Here is a 21,638-nt window from a genome sequence, read left to right on the forward strand (position 1 = left end):
TCGTAATGTACATGTTTCAGCTAATAACGCCTGGCTCGCTCAATTATTCATTGCTCTTAAAGCCTGAACAACTTTCTGCATCCAACACTTGCCAAAATTTGGCTGCCCCTCCTGCCAGTGCAGTTTCCACCACTTAATGGAAATTATCGATTTTCCATGGACTCAGAATCGGAATACGTTGCTATCCGAGCACAAGCTTAAAGTCCAAGGCGAAGGTCGATGAGAGCGTTCCGTCAGGCAGACGGAAGATTGAGGAGAAAGGAGGTTTTCTCTGCAAAAATACTACCACATGACGTCACACTAAGTAGAGATAGAAGCGAGCTCGTGTCAGCTAGTGTACTTTTCACACTCAAACGACGTAACTACTTAGTAGGGGAAAAGTGATGTAGTGATGAAAAGTGTCCGTAGGAGGTTAAGCTTTTCACGTGTATGTTTGTGTGAGAGAGTGGCCTGGTGCTACAGACGACCAGGCAGCTCCATCGGAAAGAAAGTCAACCTACACCATTGCAACACTTGTACGGGCTCATAACGGTCGTCATGGAGTTAGTGATGGCGTACGATTCGGTACACATGTTCGATCATGCTCCTACACGCACGTGCTTGTCCGAGTGGTAAAATCCCTCCAGGGATGCGTTGGTGCGCTTACTCGAGTAAGCACACTCACTCACACAATTGTAATATCGCGCGGGTTTTACGATTATCAATGACGTCAAACCGGAAAGGAGATAGAATGATGTACACCTTTTGCTTCTTTTCCGTTTTCCGGTGATAGCCTCCCGCTTACTTTAAATCGGTTTCCCGACGGTCCCGGTATTGTTTTCCGAGGAAACCGATTTGACGAAAAAGGTAAAATTTATCGTAATGATCTGTTTTTCCAACGATACGGTGACGCTTGCGGGAGAGTTACGATTCACTAGAATTCTTTTTACATTATTTTTCTCGCTGAACCTGTTCTATTTGGATGAGTTTTTAATTACAACACTTTTGATAGTGGTTTTGTTATTGCTGCCTTGGCAGGTTGATCGAAACTTTCCTGCTAATGATGGTTTGCTACACGTGGTGCTTCCTTTTTTCAGATTTTGCAAGCTAGAGAGAGACAAAATTAAGCAGCCACGTGGGGTAACAATAGTTTTATGGTGCGATCCGGGAGTGAAAACTAGGGAAAAGTTTTTCCTCCTAGCGACTGAAGTTGTTCTGGTTGTGATTTATGATTACGATACGAAAACAGAACCATGCTTCTGGACGGTGTTATGACGATTGAGTTACGTATCGGTATCATTAGAGATGAGATTGTTCTGTGAAAGATTGTGTGTTTCCTCGCGAAAGAAGCAAATAATGTCCACAAAACAGCAGTTTGCAACGCCACTTGATGTGTTTACCGTTGTCTGCATGTTTCGAGCGTCCTTGAGGAACTTTTAGCCAGGGAGTTTCGCCTGTTGACAGTGTCGCTGGCACCGCGTGCCTTATGCTTGGAATGTGGCGTGAGGTGTGATGTTTTTCGGGGTGTCAAGCTTCATAAGCTGCATAAGTAACTTACCTAATCGTTGGATAACGGAGCAGCGTTCGTGACGAACTTGTGAGTTGCCCATGTTGAACTAGATTTGTTTTGCTGTTGGATGTGGTGTAAAATTGCTTGTGTTGTATTTGACCATCATGTAGTTGTGGGCCAGACATTCAATGTTCGATTAAGTCTTGAAGAATATTACTTGAAAAACCTTCGACTTGTTTGTCCGAGATAAATGGTGGTGTAGAAAATCATCAAAGATGTATGTCAACGTGGAAAATCAATTAGAAAGTACAGCATAGCTAACTCACCTTATTTCGCTTAATTTAAATTTGGGGTGTGAACAGACCTATGTACGACGAAAGTAACGATCGTCGTCATTAAAGCCATGGCATTCGATTCGAACCCTTACAACCTACAGAACCTAAGATTAACAAGAAGGAAAAAGGAATTCAAACTAACCACCATTATGACTTAGGGCTTTTCATCATGCAACCGATGACCTTCGCGGTGGCCACGAAACATATCTTGCCGGTTTGCCTACTCCCCAGCAAAGCACACCCGTAGCTGCCTCCTCGCGGTGTATCGCAAAGAAGACTCCTAACTCTACCCACTTTTATAGCTTTGCCGCCGTGTGCGCTTTGGCTTCGTTACCGTACATGATGCAGATATGGATATGCAATTTTATTGCACTCGATGTCGAATAACACGCTGCACATGTAGACGGAAGGGAGCGATATTGTACATTGGAAATGGAGAGCTGATAGCATAAATTCAAAAGAGTTGTGTTTTTCGATGTTGGTGCATTAAACAGTTAAAAAAAATAGTTAAAGAACACTGAAAAGCTTTAGTAAATTGTAGCAACTCTAAATTGTGAATTTCATCACAAATTGTCATTTACACCCCATGGCTAACATTGCATATTTTTCTTACGAATTTTCTATAGAAACCTCTCGAATAAAAGCAAACATGTAACACCACCATGAAAACCATGCATTCAATTAAGTATTTTATAACCCTTTTTGTTTTTATCCTTTTTTCTCATCCTTTACCAACACATCTCTTCTCATCCCCTCGTTCCGTCTCGATGATTGTTGTTGGTCACACTTTTCCAAAACCTTATGTCACAATGGAAAAGTTTTTCCTTGTCGTCGGTCAAATCGCGCCACCGCACAAGCGGTTTGGTATTTCCGTACCCAGAGTCCAGAAATAACGCCATAACACCTGCAGAGCCGTTATAAACATTATGCACTGGTATTCTGCTGGCTGCAATTTTTTATTGTTCAGTTTTCTTCCCCTTTTTGTTTTGATTAGCACCAGAAACACTAGTAAGGTTTTGTGTTTGTTGGGAAAACTTTATCATCCCGTGAGCGGCATGATCATGCGAGCTGTGAAAGTTGCGATGATGAAATGGCTTTCATAATCCTGTACAAAACTAACCAAAACCGCACGTTTATGGCGTAATTTAATGGAGGGTGGTGGGTGCAAGCTTTGGAGTGGGCTGATAGTGTTCTAAAAATAAGGTAGGCTCAATGATATAATAAAACAATAACATTTGAGCTTTTTTTTCGTGCTGTGTAGAGCTTCAGAGGTTTGTATGCATTTAAGGATATTTTTTTTTATGTAGATTTATTCCTTATTTCTTACATTCATTTTATAACTTTGGACAATACAGCGCAAGTCGTCATACTAAAAATAAATAAATATTTTCTGACTTTATAAATACTCCAATATGTATGTAATATTTTTTCTCAAAGTTTTCTTGAGGTGCATCGTCCAAAATAAAGTCTTCTGCTTCCGAACAACGGTTTCATACATCCGTTATGGAAAATGAATGAGTTACCATTTCTTGTGTCGGTGCTCATGGTGCCTGTAGTGAAGATACACAAAAAACTCAACTTCAAACGAGGCTTCTAAAAGGCTTGAAATATCCAGCAAACTAGCTACATGAAGCACAGCTGGGTTGAGTAGGGGAGCTATTTTTAGATCCATTCTCGTTGGTACGATGGTTCCCAATTGACCGTACGGCGAAGCTGATGATATGTTTCGAACGGTGCATTCTGCCTCCTGTACGTCATTGACGGGCTCGATCCATGGCATTGCAACCAACACACACACGCACAGACGACGGTACGATGCATTCCACAAGACAAACCCGACTACTCAAAGCCACCGCCCTTTAAAAAAAAAAAAACATGACAGCTGTGTGAAACACTTCCGGGGTGCATGAGTGAGGAACTTGAATTGCACCGGCGAAGGATTGTTTGTGTGCGGGTTTTTCGGTCTGATGTCACTGCTGGGTGTATCGCGCCGAAGGCACAACTTTTAAACCATCTCGGTTGTGTTCCCGTCGTCGTGTGGCGCCTGGTGTGGGGGTTGGGAAGTTGTAAACATCAACCCTCGATGATATTTGTGTTGTTGTGTGTTTTTGTTGTTGTTGTTGTTCGGTTCCTGTCTCGGAAACGGCACTGGAACTGGAAACGGTACGGAATTGTTTGCGTCATTGGTGAAAATTTTATTTCAATCAGACCCCGGTAATGAAGTGCAGGAAGCTCGAACCGATCCGAACACACACACACACACATAGTGGCTAAAGTGTATAATTAGAACAGTGTTTGTGCAGTTTTCTGCTGCACCGCAAGGAAGAAGTTTGTTTCAATTCATAATGACCAGGTTATTTGTGGGCAAAAAAAAAGACCACGGAAGGATAAATTAATCGCGGCACAGCGTAACAATGTGGTTAGACCGTTGCGTCATGATGATGATAGCTGGAGCCAATTATTGTTTCTGATTAAGTTTTTGATGTTGTATCATCATGTTTTTTTTATTTTATTTAAAACTTGTTTACGAAACACGAACGAAAGACGATGACTTTAAGAAATGTTTAAAAAAATCTAATATCACCGTTGTGTTGTGCAATATGAGCATAATAAGAGAAGATTATGTTTGGGTTTTACATTGTAAATAATAGCAGTACATCCTGACCAATTTTTGAGGGGAATAATATTATAAATTTTAAATGTATATTTAAATATAAATAACAAATCAATTAAAAAATATGTTTTAATGGCAATATAAAAATATTACTAGCTCACCATTAGGTAGTACAATTTGAGCATTTTTGAGCATATAAAATGTAGAACGAATTGTTGGCAGTACACACAGAAATTACTGTGAAACAAAACAAAAAGAACTCTAAAACAATCAATATTACGGTGGAAACTCTTACTATGAAATCATCTATCAGGTTGTATGTTATGAGCCACTAGAAATCAACGACTCCAATTTACAAGCACCTATCCCATGCTAGGCTGTGAGAAAATAAATATGCATAAGCCGTAACCTCACTGACATCCTTCACAGAACAAATCGTGCTGACCAAAAGTCACAATCAAACAACAGCAACAACTAGCATGAATGGAAAAACGTTTCTAGAACTACCGTACAAGTGTCTGCAAAGGTGCGAACGCGTTTTTCCCTTATGCAATGGCACTTACTGTGTCGCGTGGTTTTGTTATGTTCGTTCCCTGCTCGGGCGTACGTACTGCCGTACCATGGCTACGCACAACAAGTTGAATACACAGAAAATTAAAACCAACAACCTCAGCCAAAACACGTTCGTAATGAGCCAAGTCAGGACGCGTCACCCTACAAAAGGAGAAAACAGATTGGGAAACTCTGGGTAAAGGGAAATGATATAATAGTTACATTCATTTTGAAACCAGCAATGGTATGGAAATAGCCAACCGAGGGAAGTGGTTCATGTTCAGGAATAAAAAAGTCCGTTTTTAGAAATGATTCTGTGTCCAATTTCCACGTTGCATGATTTCTTTGCTGTTAAATGTCAGTTTATTCACCCGGTGGGTGAGGAAAATTCGAATTTGGAAGGTAATTTAAAAATAAAATTTCCCGGATTTTCGACATAAATTTAGTTGTTTTTACTATCCGTTTGAATTTGGTTTCCTTTCGCTAGAGTTGTGTGTATTTTCAAAAGGCCGGCCAAGAACAAGCATGCGAAGGTAACTATCGATCGTACTCACGTATTCGTTATCGTTGCAATCCATGGTTTTCCTCCATGGTCAAGTTCAATGCAGCTACTTGGGGAGGAACAAACTCCGGTCCTGAATTGCCACCCCCCAAGCCTAAGGTGTGACGGAATGTGTGTCCTGCCGCAGAGGGTATGGGGGCATACTCGCGACCAGGGCAAATCGATTTTTCCATTGGCGGGTGAGCCTCGGTGCGCATGTCCACGGTCCGGAAAAGTATGAATGAAATTTAGCTTGTGCAGCGGACAGCGGAGGGGAACGGACCCAAAAAGGGCGGCAGTGTACCGAAGAAAACCCATTTTACTCATCTCGCATCACACACACGCAGGTGGAGTGACACGTGAAACACCCCTCGAGCAAAGAAAAGCCTGGCAATAAGGCGGTAGTGGTGGTTGGAGGCGGAAACGATTTTTCTCACGACTGCCTCACCCGCTTTGTGACGTCATTAGTGCGAAAAACACTTCCCGAACGAACGTTTAGCCCGTGTTGTATAGGGTGGTCTCGCTTTTTCGCAAGCGAAACCGCGTGTTAGCAGCAAGCTATCCGTGACGTCACCGTTGACGAACGCCGCCGTTGGCCGTTCGTGGCGCGTGAGATGAGATGGGCGCGTGAGAAGGGAGCATAAAACCCTCGGACGCTGCGTGCAGATGGTTGGGTGGTGAGAGCAACTACTCCACTGAGAGGAAGATGCAGAGTGACGACACACACATACACAACACGCCGTGTGGCTGTGTGAGGGCGGGAAAAAGGGCTACAACGAAAGGCGCGAAGGTCGCTCGTTGGGGCTCAGCAGATTCGCGCTTGCGGAAGGTTAGGATCGCACGGTAGTGAGATGCGTCGCGTAGTGAGACTGAGCGGGCGAGTAGAAGAGCGCACACGAGCGTGAGAGAAAGAGCGAGTTTGGAGCGTTGGGGAGTTTGGCCGTGTGTGGAGCAGCCTGGTCGGTCGAACGTCTTTTGCCGTGTGTACGCGATATACTAGCCCGCGCTGGGACGACCAAATCTTCAGTCACGCTGAAGGCGCCCTATGGAGCAGAGTGTATTTTTGGGGAACGGGTTTTTTTGCGCTCTTCGGTGAAATATTTGCGGTACGATTGTGAACCGCCACGATCGGTGTAGTCCGTGCTTGTGTGGGGTTGATCGGGATGAAAGTGAGTGTTATTTATCATAAAATTTTGTGTTTGTGTTAAAGTACAATAAAACTAAGGGTCTTCACAAGAACTGGTGAGCTAAAAACTAGTTTGAAAACGATTCCTTCCAAAGCGTCCAGAAGTAAGAAATAATCAAAAACCCCATGGAACCATCATGAGCCGTGCTGTGCGAAATGTGTAAACCGAAGAACCTAATTCTAGTGGATCAACCGGTTTTTTTTTTCTGTTTGGGAATTATTCTTTTAAGTTGTGAACGGTTCGAGGACTCTTGTCCAACCAGCAGTGCGTCAGAGCAGCGTTGGATGAAAGTGAGAGTGAACAAGACGTTTAATAATGTTTCGGAACGTATTCTTGTGCCTTGTGGCGTTATCAAGATTAAGAGATAAAAAAACGATAAAGTGCGCAAGAAATGGAGTTGCAACTAGTGTGCTCTGATTAACTCTTTATCTCTTTTGGTTTGCCGGTTGAAGGATCCAGGTCACCGGGACACACAGATCCAGCATCCAGGCGGCGATGCTAGTGAACGAAAGCGAAAGTGAGTAAGTGAGCCGGCGCGCGTTCGAGTGAGGGTGAAAGTGAACCGAAATCTTTCGTCCCTTGGTGTCCTCTTGGTGACGGTGAAGTTAGTGAGATAAAGCTCCTTTTTTCTACTTGACATACACACACTCACACACACATATAATCCCGGAGCGTGTGCGAAATTGAAACGAACCAGAATTCCTCCAGCAGCTGACAACATGCTGCTGGTGATGTGATTAATGGTGGGGCGCTGTTTTGGGGCAATAGTGGTAGAAAAGTACACTTTTTCCCGCCCATTCGTGCACACACTCACACACGATCGAGGTATGGGCTTTTTTGGATGTGCAGGAAACACTCTCGCTCTCACTCGGTCGGACACACTTTACTACATCCAGCATCTCGATCTTGTGTAGTCGTCGTCGTCATTGTCGGCGGAGGTTGGTGATCTGTGTGTTCAGCCCGTCTCTGTTGGGAGCGTTCGGCATCTTCGCACGGATTGTGCTGCGCTCTCGGTGCAGAAGAAACGGCACACACGAGAGCGCACCCCGTTGATGAGAAGTGAGTTGTGTGTATATGCCTTTGCGAATTCCCCTTTTCAACTCCGATGATCGTGATCGTAACGATCCCCCCGTCTGCTAGTGAGTGAGAGTGACTATGTTGATCTTCTGTATGTGTGTGTGTGTGCTTGTGGTGGGCTGGTCGTGAAGGATGATCGGATTCCCCCCCGGGTGTGGATCGGAATCGGTTTAACGTATCGACGAGTCGCACTTTCTCACCGTCGTCGTAGGTGGACTGTTGAGGATCGGTCCGCGGTACCGTTCGTTTGCTTTATCAGCGCGCTCAGTGCATCCCGGCGAGCGAGTGTGTACGAATCTTGCTAAATCCCGTTCAAAAAATGAACACAATTTGAAATCTCCTTGTAATTGAATGAATTGTGATTTTTCCTTGCTTCTTGTGCGATGTTTTGGTGACGTAGTAGTGCTTTAACATCAAGTGACCAGTTTTATAAGTGTGCTGTAAAGTGGCGAAAGTGTTTGGACATTGCGGAATCAAATAAGCAAGAGACTTTATTAGCAGCATAATGTGTAAAATTGTGCTAGAAAGTGATCAACCTTTTGTCGAACTGTATGGGAAATAGTTTAATGTGAACCGCGTTCCTGTGAACGAAGTAAGCGTGCGTTGTGCCTCGTGAAGGATAACAATTTGGCGTATTTTCGGAGTTTTTTGTTCCACGATTGCCGTACTGTCGACCTTATCGACTGCCGCCATCGCGTGTGCGTTGAATGTACCGTGCCGTCCGTGCCCGTGATTGACCACCGTCCGCGAATTCGTCTGTCGATTCCGGCCGCGGTCAAGCCCAGTGTCACATTCGTACTGGAGGAGGAACAAGAACAGCACCGGAGGGTCCTCGAACCTTCAGCAGGTTCGTTCTGCTTCGGCATCTCGCTGTTGTTGTCGCTGTTGTTGCCGCTGTTATCTGCTGCATTGCCTTGGCTCGATTTTTGCATCCTTAGCCGCTTTCTCTGATGAGTGCATGTAAGCTGCAGTAGTATGCTTTCGATGTGTGATGTGTGTGTGTGTGTAATTATCTTTAGTTTTATTTTTTCTGAAAAGACCGAATGATACTATTTTATTGAATACATTGATTTTCCATCGAAAATTTCAAAGTGGACTTTAAATAGTGCTTTCAAATATCCTTGTTTATCCTTATATAAGCATTATAATTATTTTTCGAAACATCTTTCCCAATCGCTTAGTGTTTGCTTGTGTGTAGTTGTATCTCAGTGTGTGACTATGTATGCGTGTCAGTGTTTGATGTGTTTTGTAAAAGTGATTTTCAGTTGAGAACCAATTAAGTTTAGTTTTGATTCCTTATAACTTCCTCGCTTATTTAAAAAAAAAAAGCTGCTGCAATGAGCCTTCACAATTGTACAATTTTTATGTTAGGATTATACATTCGCTACTGTCGAGTTTTGAGGTGACGCTGTAATGTGAGTGCATTTTCAACGAGAAGAATTTCAATGTAAAAATTTAGTTACGTTTGAATGTACATATGCAATAATAGAAAAAACTAGTGCAGCTGTGGAATGACTGTAAAGTGAAAAAGTAAACCCTCCGATAAGGTACGGAAAAAGGAAACACAACCGTTACTTAATTGATTAGAAATATATTGCGCGCGTGTGCTTCTGAAAGTCACTGCGTTCGATACCGCCTTCGTCAGGTTCCGTTCCGGCCAGTTTCTCCCGGAAGTAGTCCGGAGAAAAAATCGTTCCCCCTTTTCTTGCTGATAGGAAGTTAACAGTACCAACAGAAACCCCTACGCGATTCGCCTTCGCCTTCCGGTGGTTGCCCCGGTGCCCAGGCTCGAGGACATGCGAACCCGGCTGGCTTCGCTGATCGTCGTGAAACAGGAGCCACTGTCGGCCACATCACCACCACCACCCCAACCACAGCTTCTGCCTCCAGCACATCCCCTGTCCGGTTCCTCCTACTCCTCGTCCTCTTCGTCCTATTCGTCGTCCGGCAGCTCATCGACTTCGTCGTCGCCCCCATCCAGCTTATTCCGGTCGTCGCTCGTGGTCGCGGATGGGCACTGCGACGGGTTGCAGTGCTATGGCAGCTTCGGTCCCGTTGCCGGCACGATCGAAGTGAAGCACAGCAGCAGACCGACGGACGGGTTGCCGCAGTACTACTGCGAACGCAATGGTCACGGTTACGGTCCGCACCCGAACGGGTCCGGTGGCGATCTGAACAACAATGATCCAACCAGCGAGGAGTTTGAATATTTTGACGAGAAAAAGTGTATGTATTATTTTGCTTTCTTTTACGCTTATGTTAAGTTTGTAGGGAAACTCTTTAACCGTCGCTTTGCACCGAAGTTGTTTGAATTTTGAATTGCTACAATTAATTTTTTTCTGTTTTATTCTTAGCTGTTTTTTGGTAATGTTGCTTGCCTGTTATAATTGTGTCGTTTGAGTTCGAGCTAGTCGCAAAAATGAAAAACAAAAATCAATCAATTTCTACTATAAATTTAAAACTAATCATCAAAATAACGAGCGTGTCGTAGACGACATCCAAAAATAATCTTCATCCGTCAGTCAACCCCTTCTAGCTGACCCCTTAATTCTGACTCATGTTTGCACATCGCTCCATTCGCATCCAAATGTATCATCCCGTGAAGTACTCCAACCTTGTCAATCAAGCAAGGAATATCATGTTTGGCACGATCGCGATACCCGCTTTGGCCTGCGATAGTCAAAATTTGGAATTTTTCCAAACTTTCCTCTCCCAAAGCTGTCAATTTGTGGCCGTGATGTGCGTACGGGCAATTTGTAAGCGCACTCACGGTTCGGATGCTACACCGACGCAATTAATTACACCGAACGAAGTGGAAATCTCCATCAGGGTGCGTAGCGCCGGCCCGCAGCAACAGGAAACTTCGCACGCACTCATTGGGCTGGGCGTGCCGGGAGTCATGTCATCGGCTAATTTGATCCGTGAACGCCAGCCTCGATCGGGCCAGGCGTCATGTCAAGCTTCGCTCAAGATGCTTGCAAACGTGACAGTGTGATCGTTTTTTTTTCGTTGACATGTGAGTAGCTCAGTTATACGGAATTTAATAATCTTTTCGCGACTATTCTTCCTCCTTTGGGGATGATGATCGTGGGTGAAAACCCGTCGGTAAGATTGAATATAGAACCCCGGAAGTTGAGCTCACTTCCATCCAATATGGTGCAAAGCGCCATACACTTGGGAGGAAAACTAAGAGTACCTCTGTGCTCAAGCTAGAATTTGATCGACTCACAAGAACGTTACCTCCAACAGGGAGGACTAATTAGTTGTAACGCAATCTAGTGCGATTGGTGGACCATCGTTTTGGCACATAATTGCATCAATCGAGCATGTCCGTGGTGTAGTAAGGAACTACATTTCTGATTACCGAAATAAACCTTTTTCTTTTCCCATTTTCGCTCGCCCGAATTGTAAATCTTCTTTACTACAGTTGTCTCAATCGTGGTATAGGTGGGCTGATAAAAAAGTAAGCTATAACACCCCTCCCTGTTCGATTCAACCACTGCGAGGCCCGAAATTGCAAATACCAAACGTTGCGCAATCCACAAAACCCTCGTACGTACGCCATTAACCTTACCGATTATTAATTAAATCCCTGTATCAAAACCACCACGCGAATTCGGTCCGATTGTGTCCAAAAGGGTAGCGGCTTTTGGGTTGATTTCTGCAAAAATAGACCCCGATCTGTACCGAACACCGACGCGATCGTGATCATTAACGACGCACAATAAATACATCATAACTAAATCTCTTGGAGCACTTGGAGTGCACGGCAGCGTGTGGCAGATGGGTAGGTTGTTTGCTGATAAATATCACCCGGTCAGCGAAAAATAGCCCGAAACCGCAAAGTGCAACCTTATCCATTCTCAAAAGGCCTAAAGCACAATTCATGTGCGTTTGTTTTCGATGCGTGTGACATTTTCGATGCGCACCTTCGGAAGGCCTGACGGATCGCTGGTCCTGCTCCTGCTGACTGACTGACGGACGACGACGGATCAGTGGGGTGTGTGTGCCTGTGCCTGTGCACACACGGATGGCACGCGCTCAGTGTGTCAGGGTCCGATTGTAGAATCCAACCTGCGTTGGATGTTTTTTGCACGCAACGATCAACACTGTCAGCAGAAGCATTATTAAGCTATTTGCTCTTTCGATACTGTTCTAAATCATTGCTAGCCGAAATATCAAACACGCAGCGAGTTTGAAAAGTCACAACAAGCATTTCGGTAGGAGGTCCTTGGTATCGGCGGTATCATCCCCAAGCCTTGTCGAGTGATGTATGGATGAACGCACCGAGATTGGTGGCCGGTGTCAACGAGGTACACCGAATCAAGCGTTCCATCAGACATTCTTAGTCGGTTCCTCTAAATTCCTTGGCGCCCCAATATCCCCAGGCTCTCAAAGGTTCGCGATCTATGAATTAGCTCGCGGCTGGTCCATACATCAAACCTTTGCTCTTTTTTGTTGGTGGAAGGTATCATCTTGAAGACACGGGTTTCTTTGGGTCTTTGGGTCGCGTGGTGCTTACGGGTCTGTTACCACCGGCCCTGTTGGAGTGTTTTCGAAGAGAATTTAAGCGCCACTGTGTGCACAAACCGTTCCTCCCGTCATATGTCAGAAGCCGTGTCATAAATGTCCAAATCGGTCTCCCGGCACGAACTAATTGCGACCGCGAGTGATGCCGCTCGGCGCCCGGCCTAGGTGATCGGTGTTTTTCGATTGCCCAAACAGGGACATGCGTGTGCGTGTACACTTGCCGCAGTACTGTTTAATTGATGTGCAAAGCTGCAAACCTCTCAAGGTATGGGGGGGAAGCGATTCTGATTCTAACACGATCGTCGCAAAAGAACCGACGCCGGCAAAGTAGGTGCCGGCTAATCCTGGGCCTACCACTAATTATTGCCATTAATGTCATCGAAACAATCAACGCACCCGTGTTAACATCGGGCTGCGAATACGGCACAAGTGATCGGGGCGCCATCAGCGTCCACTGCGTGTCCACCGTGTCCTGTATCGGTGGCGCATGATTGGCGCTAATGGTCAGAAAAAGGTCTGCCTAATAACAACCCCCGACGGAATTGGGTGAGGAAGCTTGGGATGGTTGGTGGTAGCTGATTCGCCGAAGACATATGATCGCTAGCAGAACCGTTTGACTGGTGCAATTATTTATCCTGCTCAGTGCATGTGGCGCGAAGGTGCCCGATTAGAATTATGGCACTGGCGCCAGGGAAGAATTTTAATCTCATTATTAAGTGGATTATGTATGGACGTTTCTTTCGGTAAAAATATTTATGGGATCGTGGGGAAAGCAATATGCTACAGGGATTTGGATGGAGGACTATCGCTTGCGAAGACATTGCAAGGAACTGATGGTATATGAGGCTTTGGATGATTTCTCATTTTAACCGAAAATGGATGATTTTAATAGTTGCTATAAAATGATTGAAATAAAAATTAGCTATAAAAAAGTAGTTTCCAACAAATATCAGCCTCTGCATCTCGTTTTAGACGAATAATACTGAAAATTGATGTTATGAAGCTACACAACTATGAACACAGCAACTATGACCTCCAGAGGTCTTTATTTACCGTTGACGAACTTTTTGTTGCCCCTTTCTGTCGCTTTAAAGTTAGTGGCTTCGGATGGAAGCTAATCCCGTGTATAAGATGTCGCTCAGGGTTATTTTATTATAAAATACTATTAGTTATACAATACGTAATAGATAGATAATCGATTAACAGCTTAAAAAATTATTGCAACAAAGGATTGCTCAAAAATGCTGGTATGTAGATGTTCATCAAAATACGACCTCCGCCTCCGTTTAGGGGGGAAAAAAATTTCGTAAGTGTCTTAAACTGCTACTTAGAATTTATTGATTCTAATATCCCACAACTGTATCCCTTAAAAAAGGCCGTTGAACCATTACTTTCTCTTACAGCTCTCGACTCGCAATCCCAGCGCTGTGCTGTGATAGTGGCGGTTTTTGGCGAGAAGTCGTTCTAGTAAAATGATTTTCTATTATTACCGCACATTGACTCCCTGTTGTACCCTTCCAAAAACACCAACACCCTTGCCTGCTTCCTACTGCTCCAACACAGGCGGTTCTTGGGTGATTGTTTGCATGAACCGTGCAATATAGCACCCAAAAAATCTACCAAAAGCAACACAGATATGCACTTTCCCTTTGGCCCGATTTACGCGAGTCAGCCCATCGGTAGTCAGCGTGCAAAGTCTCTTCCTAACCATGCCATGTGTGCGTGCGAATGTTGGTGTTTTTTTTTTTGTCGTATGCGTTTTTCTCTACCACTAGCAGCTTCCGAGGAGTGGAAGGAAAACGGTACCGTGCGTACATGACACCAGCGAGTGCAGCGAGAGTGCAGTACCGTGCCTGCACCGATAGACGCGATCACTGCAAACAACAACAAATGCCCACTTATTTATATCAAAGTATCATAAATCTTTGCACTTACATACTTGTTTCGCCGTTTCAGGGCTCTGGGGCGGCTCTTTTTCCACCAACTACTCGGTCGCTTCTTTGCCATCGGTGCTACAGCGGTGTATCGTTGTTTTGGTTGTTAGTTCGCGTTTCCCGCGACTGTTCCTGACGTTCCCGGTCGTACAAATGCTGTTTGTTTTCACTCCCCGTATGGTTCTATTTCTTTCCACCGTGGCGCGTTGTCTGTCCGTTTCCATGCCGCTTTGTTTGTTAGCAATGTTTTATTTTATGTTTAACGCGCATTTATTTGTTTCGTTTTTGATTTTTTTTTCGCACTACGGTTGCAGTTGCAGCTTCCACACACACACGTTGAGTCTATCTACCGCATGTCAAGAAAGCGGGAGACCCTGTGTGTTGTTTTTGGGGTGTTGGGAGCAAGTTTTTCGCTGTAATTTCCACCACACGGATCCACGGGTATATGATGACGATCATGGTGATGATGAAGTCGAAGATCGTGGCTCTGATGCTTCCGTAAGTTCGAAGGTCCTGAACCTCTTGTACATGTGGTAAACCTTGTGTTGCAATCGCACCAAGTACATCTTTGCTGGTGCTGTGGTCAGTTGGGTCGGTATGAAAGGTGTCTTATGGATTTGTTGCACCCAAGGGAACGCAGCACAACATAAAAAGGGAGAAGGAAAACGACGCTTGGTCAGCTGGTTGTAAAGCATGTTGTCATTGGTTCGATCGTTACGTTGCTGTTACACGAACAGGCTTCCGCTAACAATGTATGTGATGGCAGATAATTAGCGGGATGCTATTACTGCTAGCCCGAGACATGCAAAACTTGGTTGTTTTTCAATTTTTAAATATTGATCCGATGGATAGAGCTTCCTTGAGAAAATATTAACATGGCAGAAAAAGACATTCGTCTTGAGATTCCACAAATTCCCTCAAATTCCTAGTCAATTAGTAATCCCTTTTGCTTGACTTGCTTCTGTGGTCCATTTTTCTCGTTCTTTCGCACACAGCAAATTGGCTATTTATTTACTTGCTTATGCTTAAGATATTTTCACCAAATCGTTCAGTAATCGACGTTTACTTGGCACCTGCTCAATGTACGTTTTCTGGTGCCAATAAAAATCCCCACGCTGTTTCTTTCGCGCAGCTTTTCTTCGAAAGGAGCAGCCGAACGGAAAGAGAAATTTTTCTCACCAATTGATGACATCGTGACATGTCATGATTGGTTGTGAATAACAACGTTTATTGATTGGATGCTAATATATTTCATTTCTTGTTCATTTTCGTGTTTAGTCTAAACCCGATGAGGTCTTCGAAAATTAATTTTGAATGATTATTTTGCATTTGATTAATTTGAGCTTTTCTACCTGTTTTACCTCTTGCTTCTAAGCATTTCTAATTTTCTATTTCTATTCCTTGTTTTAATTACTCTCGTCTTGCTATTTTTTTTTTGCAATTAAAACTCGTATCGTAACTTAAAGTATTGTTAAACATAATTGTAGGAAATAAATAAACTTTATCCCTGTTCCTTTCTACAATTGTTGTCCTCCTTCTTTCAATCGAAAAACATTGTAATTTCGACAGTTTCCCAACAATCATTAAGTTTCAGATGAATAAATGATTAGAATCGCATGCGATTCCTTCACGCCACATCACACTCACAGGCCGTGCCGAACGGTTGTGCCGCCCTGATCCGCATAGTACCGGGCCGGGAACACATCTAAAAGAGTTGCTCTACGCATTCCTAACCTCATCGCTGGGTTTTGTCTTCTGTCGTACCCAACATGACAGCTCGCTTAGCCAGACCGTTCGCGCGCGCACACACAGTGATACATTTTATTTTCCACCCGGCATTATATCCCCCTCCCCTGCTCCGCTTTATCATCCCCGTAATCTCATCACTATCTTCACCACGTGGTTTGTTCGTCCCGACTGAGGATTTTGCTTTGTTTTTTTTTTCTTCTTTCTTCTGCGCTCATTTGCAACGCCGAAAAGGGATTCCTTTGTCGTGTGGTGTGACGTAGAGTCGGTCGTTGAAGGCGATGGGTGGTGGTGTCGGTGTACGTGCAAATTTTCTCACTTTACGCACCACACTCTGCGACGGTGCCACGCGATCACACGCTGTCGCCTCGTTTGACGGTGCGCACCATATTTTTGTGAATGTGGCTAATTGTGCGCGTGTTTCGGCGCTTCCTTTTTTCCATACGCAGACACCTCGCTGCGTGTTGCGTTTTGTGATGCGAAAACCTGCCTCTAATCGGCTGCGTGATAATGCGACGCATTCGTCAATGGTGCGACCGTGCATACCGCGCGTGAGGTTGTTTGCACGCGTTGATGGCGCTGAAACGATCAAATGATTATTATTACAGCCAAGACATGGGAGTTTTCGGTTCGAGCGACCGCACCGGCCAGACCGGCCGGGATGAATTAGTTTGTACCACAAAGCAGCAATGCGGTAGTGGCGTGTGTTCGGCGATTTAATTACCTTTCGCGCAGTTTTTTGCATGTGTGTGGAAATTCTTATAGTTTGAGCTGACGGATCTTGCCACCTGAAACACTTGTCATATTTTTGTGCAGCGTCAAGTGCGTCCGGCTGTATGGGGTGTGGGGAAATATATGTCCGCATAACGCAAGTTATGATGACAACGATCATGATGATGATTATGCGTATGTTGATCGTATCTAATGGGCAGGCTCGCTGTGAAGCGAGCGAGCAAAAGGAAATGGACCACGTCTGGGTGTGTTCACTGCGGTCGCGCTGCAAAAAAAGCGGCACACAAGCTTGCAGTCGAAGCTATCTTGTGCTGCCCAAACATCAAGCAAACAGGCATAATGATGATAAAATGTGAATAGAATGTATTCGATGCGAGCAAATCGGGCGTTCCTATGGCTCATTAGAAGTTTTGGATTCCTTCCTTCGTGCCTTAGGCCTTCCACAGCGTCCCAGCACGGGAACGGTGGTCTATCGAGATGAAAAATCATCTCCTCAAGCACTCCTGCTGCTGCTGCACAAACAAACCGCGTCAAAACGGGGCGCGCAACACCATCGCGACAGGTGGTTTGGGACCGGTTTTCCTGGTGCATGGAAAAGTACGGCTTATTATTTTTAATCATGTCCCAGACAGCTCATTTCGTGCCGTGAACCGTGTGAGGAACATATTTTCAATTCGTCGGTTAGTCTGCGGGACTGCAACTGCCGAAGCAGTACAGAAATAGGACGAACGCTGGGAAGCGGATGAATCTGGGCGACGTACAGCCAAAGAAGGGAAGGATTAATATCGATTTAGTGGTTGAGTTTTGTTTGCCTAAAATTCGGCGTCACCGATGGAATCAATCACTCAGCACCCTTGAACCAGGTCGGTGCTGTCCTTCATGCTGCAGAAACGGGCTCGATTGTACACGCGCTTGCTTTATGCACAAAGTCCAGCAGAAAGCTATTGTTAATGCCGGACGATAGAGCAACCGAACTACCGAGTGCAGCTTTGGATCAGAGTGATTGGCAGAAAAGATTGATTAATTACTAGCGAAAGATAAAATTAGACCAGACCGTGCAGGTACGATCCGGTGTATCATGATCGAGGGATAAGACGTTGCAATCAAGCCACAGACGGGAAGCAGTGTGCTTTTTGACTGATCGGTGATTGGGAATACGGTGTGGTTAGTAGGATTAGGCTCGCTTTTCACATCCCTAAGACTGTAAAACGATCGTATGATCCGTTTTTTATTGCGCCGTACGTTCGAGCTACAGTGCATTGTGCATTCCGGAGACAACAAAAGCAGTTATATGAAAGGACAGGAGACTACGAGAGAGTGAGAGAAAAACAAGAACGAATTTTTAATCTAAAGCTACCATGCAACACACTTCACCGATGATCGTCTTGATTATAGGGAGAATGTAAGTGCATTTTTTATGGTTCGACATTTGTTGGGGTGGAATGCTCGTATTTGCTTTGATGATTGCCTCAAGGTCGTCATGTGATTTGAATTTTTTTGAAACATGTTCTACAATCAACTTTTAAACACCTGCGATCAGAGCCAATCGTTTAGCACATTGCATCGTTGATGCATGTCATGGTATTTTTAATTAGTTTTGTTTGGTCTTTCTTTTGTTTTAGTATTTTGGTGCTGATATCATTGATTTTTTGTTACTTAGATAAAATGGCTTGACTTTATTGCTGATTTCATTTATCCAGTTACGGATTATGTTCTGTTTACTTCTAAGAGCCATTTTCGTGGCGTGTTACAATGTTCTTTTCTTTAACATTTTTTTTGTCATCAAACGTATCAAATTGTACGTACATGTTTTTTTTATGTTAAGAATTTTATATCTGTTTAGTCACCATGTATCATCATATTAATTGTTTCCAATATTTTACCATAAATTATGGTGATAAAATGCCTTATTATCAAATTTTATCTGATCCTGTTACTTAAAAACTGTTTTCGATAACCTTGATGGAGACGCATGGTGGCTTTCAGAAATAATGTTTTTTTTTTCGTTTTTCCCATGGTACCATACTCTTGGAAAGGAAGGTGTGTGCATTTCATTCACAATCGCCGTGAGGTGCAACAATCCAGAACTACTTAAGCGGCGACAAGCAGAACGTATGGTAGCGAACACAACACTGCATGCCAACCACCAGACCGTGCCACAATTTTCGCTCCCGCACACGATCGTTAGTGTCGCAAATCCAGCCTGCGGTAGCGAGCTGCACGTTTTTCCGCGTTACGTATACGCACTACGTGGTTTGTGAATTAAACCGTGGCATGCAACATTGCGGTGGATGCGGAGGCTGGCTGAGACTGTGCTAGACAGCGCTTGTCATAAATAAATCTTATTCTCCAACTCTTGAGAGACGATGACGACGCTGGGCAGCATCAGCGCAGCGCATGGAGATAGCGCACGTTGGTGGATAGTGTCTGCGTCTACCACACACCACGCTCGCGAATCGAATTCCGTTTTCGGTGTGCGTTAGGTAGGCCGCAGGCTGTCGATGCCCCCTGTGTTCGAGGAAGGAACATGATCATTTACAAATTGATCTAAATGGCGCGAAACCGTCGCGAAGTCTAGAAAACCGGGGTCCTACACTGAAACCCCCGGCTAGACGCACGCTAGACGGAAGACGCGATCGCGACTGGAATGTTTCGATCGAGACCGCGCAGGAGGTCTTGCAGAAGTGATGTAAAACGGGGGCAAACGGGCAAATATGATTGAATGTGGCAGTGAAATGGTTGTTTATCTTGTCGTTCCCCAAACGTTACCGCAAACCTTCGTCCCGGTCGACGTCGGACGTCCTCGTGTGCGTTTGCGAGGTGTTGCGTTCTTCCCATTAGATTAATTAAACTAATTTAATTCTAAGCCCCACCGAGCGGATCGTCACACTTCCGGCAGCAACCCGTCATCTTCGCTCGTTGGCAAGGAAAAGCTGAGAAAATAGTCGTGCTCGTATATGTGCCATGTGCTCTAGTGGTCGATGACGCATGGGTGCATGCATAATTTAATTTTATTATTTTTTCTTTCACACTCCCGGCCGAATGGTGAAAAGTTATTCGCTTCATGGTGAAAAATAGTAATCCTTTTACTGCGCTCATCCGATACAATTCATCTAACGTAAAACACAAACACATTGATACGGGTGTTTTTATCCGATTGCGTACAAACAGACACCCTTTTCTGACGTAATAAACACACGTTTCTGGTCCCATCTCGACCGGCTGCAAGTATCTCAAAGACCGCAATTGAGCCAAAGCGTATCCACTTTTCCAGTCGCGCCCGTAAGCGGAAGTCTATTTTTCATTCGTCACTTTCCCGATACGCTCGCATTCTGCATCATACGTTTGCAGCATGGCGCATGAAGTGTGCATAAAAATAGTGTTCTAGTTCCCCGCCTCCGCCTTTCCCCGTCACTGGTGCGTCATCCGCTTGGGCAACGGTGCAACCACAAAACTTCACGGCTTGCGACAATGCATCCATCCAACGCTGCCGTGTTCTATATTCTCGGAAAAAGCATGCGCTTTTCTCTTTTTTTGTCGCTGTTTCACACCCCTTTTTTGTGATGGCCAACAAGGAAGAAGACTCGAGTGTGTGAAGGGACTCAACAAATACACACAGACAACCACACTCGTCATTGCAATCGATGACGTCATAGAGGGCGAACCCTCGGCTCTCGTTTGGCTGCTGGTTAGTGTTTAGCCACTTGACTGCAACACGCCAGAGGATTTGTTTATTTGTATGCTCGTATGCACGTATTTTGCAATTCATGGTCACGGATGGTGGATATGCCGGGCGGACTTCCGGTGGCAGTGTGATGGTGGGTGTGTGTTGCGGTTGGTTTGTGGTTTATTTCAACGGACGTGAAAGACAGAAAATAGAACTGCAGCAGCAGCCTGTGGAGAGCCTTTTTCGAGGACCGATTTCAGAACCCTGACGAGCCCTCCCGATGTGTGTGTGTGTGTGTGCATGCATGGAGCTTTTTTTTGAGAAGGCACGAAAATAGCAACAATGTGTGTTGGCTAGTGTGCATGCCGCGAAGGTTTTGTGACTTTGTTGCAGTACGGTAACGTCTTGGACAGTTTAAGAGTGAAGATGGTTTCGCAAGGGGATGGGAGTTATGCTGTTTAATTTTCTAAGCATGATCCGGATATTGTTGGGAAGCTATTGCAAGGATTTGGTGGAAATTCAACATCGAAATTTTGCGATTACTTCGACGGTTATGTATTTAATTCGGCTGCAGGTAAACTGTTGAGCATTAGGATGGTCAAAAATTGTTTTCCAATCTTGAAAACTGGATGGAAAAGATTTCAGAACAATACAAAATAAGAAAATATATTAATTTTTTCTCGATTTCAAAAGAAGGATATCATATACCATGCAAAATAGAAAGCCAGGAACATGTCAACCTCTTGCTTTTAGGGCACAAATTAAAGCTGACAAATTATTTTGACATGAAACAATATTTTTTTTAGTTGATGAGCAATTTTAAATGACAAATTTTTTGTATTAACTGACAGTTTGCAGCAGCATTTTCTAAATACACAATATTTCTATGCTAGTTGCGGTCCAAAAAAGGAGAATAACTTTACTGAAAGTATAATACCTAATTTTAAACAACAATTTAAGTTCTTAGTCAGCTTGCCCGATTCTCAAGCTATACCAATGGCTCCTTCATTATACATCAAGAAACTTCCAAGTAAATAACACAAATTTCATCAACCTTTACCTTGAAAACTCGACCATCCATCCATCCTGCAAATCCTCAGAGCTCCGTCCGGTTCGGGCTAGTTTTTTCAGCAAATGAGATTTATGACGCCGTCGATTGCGTGCCAACGGGTGCCCGTGTATGTGCGCGCCCCAGCCTTCCTGCTGAAAAAGAAGGCTTGACCTTGCCCTCGCG

General features: G+C 44.4%; 3 protein-coding genes across 4 annotated transcripts in view; 1 reads left to right on the plus strand and 2 right to left on the minus strand.

The window, feature by feature from the left end:
* Nucleotides 1-21,638, minus strand: part of LOC126564152 (protein PALS2) — a 536,462-nt gene that overhangs the window by 183,010 nt on the left and 331,814 nt on the right. The gene's annotated exons all lie outside the window — the stretch shown is intronic.
* LOC126564707 (homogentisate 1,2-dioxygenase) overlaps nt 1-21,638 on the minus strand; it is a 650,355-nt gene that overhangs the window by 81,850 nt on the left and 546,867 nt on the right. The gene's annotated exons all lie outside the window — the stretch shown is intronic.
* Nucleotides 9,534-21,638, plus strand: part of LOC126563959 (nuclear receptor subfamily 4 group A member 3) — a 101,138-nt gene continuing 89,033 nt past the window's right edge. The window contains exon 1 of the mRNA XM_050220827.1: nt 9,534-10,021. Coding sequence (XP_050076784.1) covers nt 9,592-10,021 — 430 coding nt within the window. The 5' untranslated portion in view covers nt 9,534-9,591. The remainder of the gene's footprint in view (nt 10,022-21,638) is intronic.

This window comes from Anopheles maculipalpis, chromosome 3RL, assembly GCF_943734695.1.
Source record: "Anopheles maculipalpis chromosome 3RL, idAnoMacuDA_375_x, whole genome shotgun sequence".
Classification (NCBI taxonomy): Eukaryota; Metazoa; Arthropoda; class Insecta; order Diptera; family Culicidae; genus Anopheles; species Anopheles maculipalpis.